This window comes from Raphanus sativus, chromosome 8 (assembly GCF_000801105.2).
Source record: "Raphanus sativus cultivar WK10039 chromosome 8, ASM80110v3, whole genome shotgun sequence".
NCBI classification, from domain to species: Eukaryota; Viridiplantae; Streptophyta; class Magnoliopsida; order Brassicales; family Brassicaceae; genus Raphanus; species Raphanus sativus.
Genome location: NC_079518.1, coordinates 3,568,255 through 3,577,760, shown reverse-complemented (window position 1 = coordinate 3,577,760; position 9,506 = coordinate 3,568,255). Strand labels below are relative to the sequence as shown.

The window sequence follows — 9,506 nt, the reverse complement described above, 5'->3', positions numbered from 1 at the left end:
AGCTCCAAGTTATTGAAGCTTATCCAACAAAAACATACGATTTGAAGAGTGTCTGCAAATCCATAAGATACAAAGACCAACCTCTTTGCAACTCTTCAGCATTTTTGCCTTCTAAAGGAGACTGCTTCCTCGTCACTTTGATAGAGTGGAGAAGAGCAACCTTCTAAAGCTAATGCTTTGGTGGCACAACAACAACTGAAAAAGCAATTCTTTGGAACATATCCGTCACTTTTGAATTATCGGATACCTCGAGGGTTAAAGCCCCAACAAACAGCGTAGCTTACAATAAGTATTAGCACACACCACAGACCCATCAGAACAAAAAAATTACTTTAGCCAACACTCAGGACTCATTAATGTATCATAGTCACATACCCCAAAAGTCAATCCGAACTGAACAAGTATGTTAGCTTGAGAAATTTATGGAGAATATATAGTATTCTGCAAACTTTTTCTTCCATATGCATTCTGTTTTTGTAAAGAAAAAAAAGTTGAGTAAAACATCATTACCTTGATTTTAATCATTAGATGCTCAGTGTCATGATTGTGATTCCCTTAGGATGATAAAACGCATATCAATGGAGCACAAGAGATACTCAATATCGGGTCAGGTATGTGATTCAATTGGTATGATTGCACATGCACAAGAGCATATCAAGGAGCACAAGTGATTAGGACTCAATATCGGGTCAGTGATTCTCTTCCTGGTTTGGGTCATATCACTCATGCAAGAAGCATATTAAAAAGGCACAAGTAATGCCTCACTACATGGGTTCGTGGTATGCAAGAAACATATGAACAAAGAAAAACGGAAGAGACACAAACACACACTCATGGAGTTTGGAGGGAGGGAGAGCCGGGCAAAGAAGAAACATTAACCAATCCCGTGCCATCTCCCATCCCTCGGCAGAACCAAAAAATCGTATCTTTTTATTAAGGGTTTTTGACCTGCCAAGCAAGCGCACCTGTCATGGCAAAGGTCATATACATCCCCTATTCCGTTTTACATCTTTTTTTTTTTCCTTTTCCCACTATTTGTACAAGTTTTAACCTATGGTGGATACAAGCTAACACAATAAGAATATATGTATACCCGGACGGCTAGGTTCGTTTCTCTTTTCATCAGGAGAATAACACACGGACTTCTTGATCAACGAGAATTGATCAGATTTTGTTTATCGCCGTATGCTTTTACTTGATCCCTGGAGAAATACGAATCGCAAGTCAGAAACCGTAGTAATCAAAATCGAGAATACCCTTCAAAAAAGTACCTAACAAGAGTAGAGAACCATCGTTCAAACAAGTAGATTATAATGAAAATCAGAGAAACGATGAAAGATAAGAATAATAATCAATTCGAAGACAAACTAACATGATGAAAGAACCGATCAGCGGGAGATTTGGTTAAAGATCAGAAGGAGAAGTCGCCTCTGCTTATTATATATACAAGATATCAGATAGATCCTACGGTTGTTAATTGTTGAAATGAAATTAAATCAACGGTGCAAATGAAACGCAACAAGAAAAGGCAGTTACTATGTTCGCGCGTGATCTAACTGTCAATCTTCATTAATTCTTGAGAGACACGTCTCCTATTCTCTAAATAAAAGATCTTTTTTTAAAAAATAGTGATAGCATATTTTTTTTTGTAACTGAGAAAAATAGTGATAGCATATTAGCACGTACGATTCCCTTCCTAAATATATAATCCTTGAAAAAAAAAGAATTTTCCTTTACTGATTTTAAGTAAATAATTTGGAACAGATTTGAAAATAGATTGCTTGTAAATTTGTAATACATAGACAACAATTTGGTTGCTACATAATTGTTTTCAGACAACAATACTTCAATGAAAACGCTATTTACGCATTTTCATTTATTTGATTTCTATATACAAACAAGAGAATCTCATGCTATTCTCGTGGGCTTTCGTCTTCACAACTCAACGACGATTGGGCTGGGCCGCTGTAGAGTCGGACTTAAGAGAGCGCATGAGAGACAGTTTAGCTATATCGGAAATAGCCCCGTTTCGAACGGCGGCGGAATCACTGACCAGGAACTCATACGCCGCCTCGAAAGCCTCTCGCCAGAACTGAGGAACCCTAACTCCACCGGATCGTCCGTACACATCCCACATATGCTTCACCACTTTCTCTCTCTCCTCAATTTCCTGTCGGTACCGGAAAAAAAATAATCTCAAATTAGAAAAAAAAAACAATTCCGAGAAATTCTCTTTTATTTCAACGGTGTGGTTAATTAATTTCGTACCAAAACGTCGAGATCGTGGCTGACGTGGAATCCGAACTTGCCTTCAACGGAATGAAACAGACCGAGTCCTTTGAGAGTGACGGAACCGGTTAACATAGAACCTAACGCCAAGAGAAGAACCGCTACTAAAACCCACAGCTTGTAACCAGCGCGTTTGCGGTCTGAACCGCCGTTTGCAGGTTTTCTCACCGGTAAGAGCGTTTGCGATCCTTCAAATTTCATCTCTGATCTCTGATTTCGAAAATCTGCTTATGATGATGGCCCCTTGATAAAGGAACTAGGATCAGTGTGAAACGAGAGACTTTCGTTAGTGGATAAAAACCCGTACGGTCTTCACTTAAAAACTAAAGTGGGGACAAGGGAGCTGACTTCGTGTTGACTTTAGTAACGCGGTCTCTTATTATGGCTGCGATATAGCTAATCCAGACGGTGGATTAAGAAGTCTTCGTGTCCAAACACTCCTTACGAGAACCAATCAATCAATCATCCAACCAATCCTGATAATCTTTTACGGTCTGACCAACCCGTTTTTGGTGTTATAATGGGTTTGTTTCTATTATAATGGCTCTAATGGCTCTAATGGCCTATTAAGTCAAAAGGCCTCAGTCCATTTTAGTGTCAGCCTCTTACCAAACCTGTGTTCACATGTCTCCATTGCTTCGATTGTTATTAGTGTCAGCCCCAAAGGAAGAAAAAAAATCTCATTGCTATATTCTCAAACAAAATACAAAAGTTTAACATAAATAACCAACTAAGAATTACATGATGAGAAAGAGAGATATTAAACAAAGCCAATGAAACATCTCAACTTACTGCAATCACAATAAGAAATCAAACTCCTCCCTTCGTTTTACTTTTCATAAAGATAACTTTTGTTATGCTCTTTAAATTGTTTGTGATGGCTCTATTAAAAAACATGTAGGTAGATATAGTAATTTGTAGAGTTTAACATGTTTGATCAAATATTTCCAGTTCGAATATAAATTATCTTTTATATGCATGTAAGTGGAAACCAACAATAACATATCCATGAAGACTCGTCCATATGCAAAATTTAGGCCGGGAGTGAGTCCCCGAAGATTCTATTCATATGAAGTGTATAAATATAGTACATTCGTTGAAAAAAAAAACTCTAATATATACATAAACAATTCTATAAATATGTGTCCATATAAGTATTCACATAAAGGTCCATATATTCTTTTGTTTACTACACATATCCATATGGCATCATGACTTTTGTAAAATGTTCTTATCTTTTTATGGTCCCAGTTACACTAGTCAACTAGCTAGTAAGAAAAGGGGTATTGACCCGATAGAGATGATTAGGTTTCAAAGCATATATCTAGCCATTTGAGCATTTTGAAAACTTGTGTAAGAAGATTAGAAAACAAATATAGAGACTGTTGTATATTGTGGTGTGAGAATGTTTATCTTGAATACAAATTTGGAGAATACCTAAACACTTAGTTGTAGGGGTGATGACTCAAAGATATCAGGTGCGTTTCTACTGAATGATCGTTGTAAAATGTAATCATATGTGTAACTAGGCTAGTTATCATAGTGACTATATCCCTTTCGACAATGTTCTTTTAAGCTGTAACTAACATTAACATACATAACTCAGACTTCATACGAATATTAAAATATGGCTCACCAGCTTATTATACTGAGACCATCCAATTACCAAATTGTGTCCACTCAATGTCATATTCTAACATTGCCCATGCACAAAAGGTTGGGTCAAACATATTGTGTCCACTCAATGTCCATGCGATGATACCTATATATACACATATTATTAGAGTGTATTCATCAACAACATCATAAGAAGAAAAAAAAACATATAACGAGAAAGGGTGACATGAAGAATTAGAAGTTGTGTGGTAGCCAAGGATGACTTGCCTGCGTCTTGAACCATATTTATCAGAGACTTGATCAACAGTCTCTGAGTTTGGTTATTCGTTAGGCAGTCTCCTTGGCTATTCAGACACTTCTCTTTCTCCTCATTTCACATTTCTTTCTTTTTTTCAAAGACAAAACACCAAAATAGTAGGCAATTGATTGTTGTTGGCCACTAAACTATTTTCTTTTTTCTGGCTGGTCTTTATATTGATGTTATAGTAAACGAAACAAAGTTTTGGGATCTCGTATGAGATTGGGGTGGACTTTGTCCATCTATAAGCATTGAGGCGGGTTTGATAATAGAAGAGATCACTTGTTTTGTAACAACAGAGTTTTGGACAACGGTAAGTTAAGAACCTCTGGACTTTTGCATTTGAGTTTTGACATGTAATCAACTGTTACTTGAAGGATGTTAAAATCTTTTGCAAAGTGGAATTTTCTCTTCTTTTTTATTTTTATTTTTTCTTATTCTCTGCCGTACAAAACAAAATCTCAGCTGTCTAACAGCTAAATCACGTTTTTGATCGCTAATTTTAACCCTATGCGTTTTAGCCGAGATGCTATTATTGAAGGTTTGGCAGCTTAACTAACCTCAATCATATATATCGTGCTAACAAGTGGATTATAGATGTGAAAACCATTTGATTATGTTGACTATCAGATAAGTCAGCGGAAAAAGTCATCTCATCTAACGGTTGAAACTTCATCTTTTAACTAAACACATCTACATCGTGAAGCAGAGAATACTACTTAAGCAGCCTTTGTTTTTTTTTTTTTTGTTTCATCGTCGTTGTCTTCTAGAAAGAGGCCAAAACAAGCTGTCTATTTCCGTTAACCACTTCTAAAACCAAAGAGCTTTGACCCAAAGACCACCGAAGAAAACAGAACACTGTACAAACTTCTCCTCTTCTGATCTCGTTTAGTGAAGAGAGGAGAGAAAAGTCAGAGGCCATGATGGCGGGTCGTAGAGACAGAACACAACAGCTCCGTGGATCTCGAATCGCGATCGCCATCCTCGTCGGTATCATCATCGGCTGCGTATGCGCCGTTATGTTCCCAAACGGCTTCTTCAACTCAACAAACTCCTCTCTCACCGTTAACGAACGCGTCCAGGTACTAAAGATTAAATTTTTATAAATTCCACTTGGTCTCAAAGTTGATCACTTTCTTTTGTTTCAGGTTGGATCATCCTCTTGTGAATCCTCCAAGACGCTGAAGTCAGACTTCGCATCTCTCTCAGAGAAGAACAATAAGCTAAAGAAACAGATCAAAGAGCTAACGGAGAAGCTTCGTTTAGCAGCAGAACAAGGATCAGACAATGCAAAGAAACAGGTTCTGTCTTTAGGATCATCATCACAGATAAAGCCTGGTCCTTTCGGAACCGTCAAGAGCCTAAGAACAAACCCAACAATCCTCCCGGACGAATCTGTAAACCCAAGACTCGCGAAGATCCTAAAGAACATCGCTGTGGATAACAAAGAGGTCATCGTGGCTCTCGCAAACGCTAACGTGAAAGCGATGCTAGAGGTCCAGATCGCTAGCGTGAAGAGACTGAGCATAAAAAACTACCTGGTCGTGGCACTGGACGATTACATAGAGAGTTTCTGTAAACAAAACGACGTTGCTTATTACAAGAGAGACCCGGACGAGGACGTGGACGCTGTCGGGAAAACAGGAGGCAACCACGCCGTCTCCGGCCTCAAGTTCCGTGTCCTACGAGAGTTCTTGCAGCTAGGCTACGGCGTTCTCCTCTCGGACGTGGACATCGTCTTCCTGCGGAACCCGTTCGGTCATCTCTACAGAGACTCTGACGTTGAGTCGATGAGCGATGGGCATAGCAACATGACGGCTTACGGGTTCAACGATGTCTTTGATGAGCCGGCCATGGGGTGGGCTAGGTACGCTCACACCATGAGGATATGGGTTTTCAACTCGGGTTTTTTCTATCTCAGGCCCACGGTCGCTTCGATAGAGCTGCTGGATCGGGTTGCGGATAGGTTATCCAAGGGGAAACTGTGGGACCAGGCGGTTTTTAATGAGGAGTTGTTTTATCCGTCGCGTCCTGAGTATGTTGGACTGCATGCTTCGAAGAGGGTGATGGATATGTATGAGTTTATGAACAGTAAGGTTCTTTTCAAGACTGTTAGGAAGAGTGAGGAGCTGAAGAAGAAGGTGAAGCCTGTGATTGTTCATGTGAATTATCATCCGGATAAGCTTGATAGAATGAGAGCAGTGGTTGAGTTTTATGTGAATGGTAAGCAAGATGCTCTTGATAGCTTCCCAGATGGTTCTGAATGAATTCATTCACCTGAAAAGCAGTGTAGGCTCATGTTTAGTGCTCCATTTTTTTTATTGTATTATGAGTTTTATGTAACTTCTAGCTCTGTTTCATCATTTAGTATTATCTCAAGTTTGAATGAGATAGATTCTAGTTGAAGCCACTTAAAATTAAAAAAATAAATTGTAATCTCTTACAAGACCTAAGAGGAATGAATGTACTAGAAACATGCATCTTAAACATTCTATCTACAAAATAATGCCTTCTGAATCAAACTCACTGGTACAAGAACCAAAAACCAATAACTCAACAACACACTAACACTCAAACATCGCCACAAAGGCTTTTTTTTTCTTTTTATCAACTAATGACCTTTAGCGTTTCCAAGAGTGAGCTCAAGATCCTCCATAGCGACATCATGGATCCTCTCCCCTTCCCATGGCTTCACTTGCCTGTTCTCAAATTTAAACTCCGAGCTTTGACCAATCTCTCGTGTCGCTGCAGCGTTTGGAGATAACTGCTGAGGCACAGGCGGTCTCACAAGATTGAAAGTAGGAGAGGCCGGCACTACTGCAGAGACGCCGAGGAACGGCTGTTGCTGTGAGAACTTCTGAAAGCTTATCCAGTGACCAGAATCAACAGTGGAAGCGTCAGACTCGTCGCACTCAGGTATAGTAGCCGGGGGAGCATTGAACTGGCGATGATGAGTGGGACTCGCCGGCGCAGAGACCGCGTAGAACGGGTAGTTGAAAGACGACGAAATCGACTGTTTAGCAGCAATGGACATTGACTGTTTGGTGAAAGACTCCCAAGCGGGTAATAACGGCTTTGGGTGGTGTTTAGATGTTGGAGATGAGACGGGTGGAGTGACGGGTGCGCTGTTTGAGATTCTGAGCGGAGGAAGAGAGGAAGGGATCATCCCACCGTTCCTGAGGAAAGGGAAGATGGTGGAGATGTTGTCGCCACCACGAGAAGGGCTAGGGAAGGAGGAAGACGATGGACTGACTTGGTAAGAAAGGATGGGACTTTCGAATGGGCTTTGGTTATAGGAAGAGGAGTAAGGTGTGGCTCGTGAGGATGACCCAGCCACGTCACCAGGTAGAGGAGGAGAAGGCTTGTGTCCCTGAGAAAAGAAAAAAAAGTTAGAAACTTTGGATCAAAAAAAGATCATTTCCAATTCCACCTAAGATCGATCTATATACAGTAAGCCCAGATCGAACCAGATCTATTTTTAGAAACTCTCATTTTAAGACCAGATCTAAAATCACCTTGCGATAAGTGGTGCCGTCTTCTTCAACGATCCAACCAGCTTCGGAGCAAAGCGCCTTGAGAACTTCATTGTTGTCGCAGTGCTTGGGAAGATTGTAGTTGCCTTGAGCTCTCAGACCGGTGTAGATCTTCGCCGCTACGGCTCTCCTCCTCCTCTCCCTCCTCCGGTTGTTCTCCCTCTCTCTCCACGACGGTTTCCTCCTCGTCGCCGCCATCGCTGCTGCTGCTGACGTCGACGTCGCGCCGTCAGACGTCATCTTCTTCTTTTCCGGAACCGATCGCTGCTGCAATTTTTTGCGCACGGGGTCTGATGAAGAAGACGAAGATGAATTATAAAAGAATCTTTTTTCATTCTCGAAAGAAAAATAAAAAAAAAGGAAATTAACTGGCGATTTGACGTAGATTGGCCACGTGTTAGTCTGAGTTTGACGAACGGCGAGAAGAGCAGTGGCGTATGTTAGTTACTGTGTGGTTGTGCGCAAAGGATCAGTAGAGGCAGTATGGTTTTAACGTGTGTTTCTCTCGATCTATGTAAAATGACCAGATTATAAAGAGAAAAAGATGGCGAGACATGTGGGGTCTGTTTATTAACGTGGGGTCCCTTACATGTATGACCGGAAAACACCCCCATCTGATTGGTTTTTCAGACATGTTAATTAGAAAACAAATTTGTTTAAGCCTCATAGTATTTTAGTGATTTTCATATTAATTAAAATTTTAGTTGTCGCTGTAGAAGCAAAAAACATAAGAAATGTTGATTTTTTTGTCCGGGTTAGTGTGTATACTATCATGTGCATATCTAATGATTGCTATTCTTTTTGTTTGTTTGCTTTCTAACAAATTAATTTTAGTTGATAACATTGTGACAACAAAATTAATGTAAGTCGGTTGTTGATACATGATTCTGATGATTAATATGTAAACTCTTGTTTAAATTATTTTGAAATTTTCATCAACACTATCACAATATTTTATTCACAAAAACAATATACGTGGGTTGCCGTCGGTCTCAGAAGAATTAGTCTTTGGACCTAAAAAGCCTTTAGATCATTCCTGGTTAATAAAAAAAGAACATTATTCAGTCAAGGTGCAAAATTTTCATGTCTGGGATATATCGTTAATATTTGTAAGCATAGTATTTGGTTGCTATACCAATCGACTATACTTGGAATTATTGTTGGGCCCTTATCTTCATTGGTCATTATTTTCTTTAATTTTCATGTTTGTTTTGAAAATTGTATAGTGCATTGAACATAACCGGAAAATGGGATTAGTGGATTTGCCCCCACACATTGATCCATCAAAGCAGATATGTAATCTTCCAACGAGTAGTCACTTATTGAATTCATTTTACACGCTTTTGCCTTTAGTTTTTCGTATCTTGTTTTAAAAAATATCTATATAATATGATGAATTGTGATATTAATATAGTACTGTACTGTGACATATTTGTCTGAAACATCTGCGATGACAGGAGAGGAGGTAAAAAGCTTACTAAATTGATGGTACATCGACTTTTAGAAAAATGATGGTACAGTTCCAACTCTGAGACGATAATCTAACAGTAGTTGTTTCAGGCTTCTCATCTGATTCTAACCAGTAAATTTCTAACGTCGGCTCCTTCAAACGATGTCGTTTACCGAAACCATACCATCTGTCCCAAAGGTCTCCTCACTGTCCTCACACCCCACCATGAAAAAATGGCCCATGCCAATATTCTTCTGGCTAGAACCTATTGATGCACCTACTAATATTTCAAGAAATATCTCAAGTCCTGGATGTGAAG

The 9,506-nt window shown here is 39.5% G+C and overlaps 3 protein-coding genes across 4 annotated transcripts; 1 reads left to right on the top strand and 2 right to left on the bottom strand.

Moving 5' to 3' along the window:
* Positions 1 to 1,754: 1,754 nt before the first annotated feature.
* Positions 1,755 to 2,607, bottom strand: LOC108819571 (uncharacterized). The gene is made up of 2 exons (XM_018592633.2): positions 2,269 to 2,607; positions 1,755 to 2,170 (listed from the first exon to the last, which is right to left on the bottom strand). Exons 1-2 carry the CDS (start codon positions 2,488 to 2,490, stop codon positions 1,943 to 1,945), a joined length of 450 nt encoding a protein of 149 aa, XP_018448135.1. The 5' UTR covers positions 2,491 to 2,607; the 3' UTR covers positions 1,755 to 1,942.
* A 1,497-nt stretch (positions 2,608 to 4,104) lies between these two features.
* On the top strand, positions 4,105 to 6,590 carry LOC108822790 (arabinosyltransferase RRA3). Of its 2 annotated transcripts, XM_056992587.1 has the most exons (3): positions 4,105 to 4,517; positions 4,975 to 5,286; positions 5,353 to 6,590. In XM_056992587.1, the coding sequence occupies exons 2-3, from the start codon at positions 5,125 to 5,127 to the stop codon at positions 6,469 to 6,471; spliced, it is 1,281 nt and encodes a 426-aa protein (XP_056848567.1). In that variant the 5' UTR covers positions 4,105 to 4,517; positions 4,975 to 5,124; the 3' UTR covers positions 6,472 to 6,590. The 2 variants fall into 2 exon arrangements, with proteins under 2 accessions (XP_056848567.1, XP_018451455.1); XM_018595953.2 differs by lacking the exon at positions 4,105 to 4,517 and having other exon boundaries at positions 4,707 to 5,286.
* Positions 6,591 to 6,599: 9 nt separating this feature from the next.
* LOC108822791 (protein BRASSINAZOLE-RESISTANT 2) lies at positions 6,600 to 8,244 on the bottom strand. The gene is made up of 3 exons (XM_018595954.2): positions 8,107 to 8,244; positions 7,720 to 8,027; positions 6,600 to 7,574 (listed from the first exon to the last, which is right to left on the bottom strand). The coding sequence occupies exons 2-3, from the start codon at positions 7,975 to 7,977 to the stop codon at positions 6,816 to 6,818; spliced, it is 1,017 nt and encodes a 338-aa protein (XP_018451456.1). The 5' UTR covers positions 7,978 to 8,027; positions 8,107 to 8,244; the 3' UTR covers positions 6,600 to 6,815.
* Between the last annotated feature and the right edge of the window lie 1,262 nt (positions 8,245 to 9,506).

Bases quoted from the DNA above. Each gene is read 5' to 3' on its own strand.
- LOC108822790 (XM_056992587.1), top strand. From the start codon at position 5,125: ATGATGGCGGGTCGTAGAGACAGAACACAACAGCTCCGTGGATCTCGA. The intron at 5,287-5,352 runs GTACTAAAGATT...CTTTTGTTTCAG, and splicing joins CCGTTAACGAACGCGTCCAG to GTTGGATCATCCTCTTGTGA.
- LOC108822791 (XM_018595954.2), bottom strand. From the start codon at position 7,977: ATGACGTCTGACGGCGCGACGTCGACGTCAGCAGCAGCAGCGATGGCG. The intron at 7,575-7,719 runs GTGATTTTAGAT...TTCTTTTCTCAG, and splicing joins ACGGCACCACTTATCGCAAG to GGACACAAGCCTTCTCCTCC.
- LOC108819571 (XM_018592633.2), bottom strand. From the start codon at position 2,490: ATGAAATTTGAAGGATCGCAAACGCTCTTACCGGTGAGAAAACCTGCA. The intron at 2,171-2,268 runs GTACGAAATTAA...CGGTACCGACAG, and splicing joins GCCACGATCTCGACGTTTTG to GAAATTGAGGAGAGAGAGAA.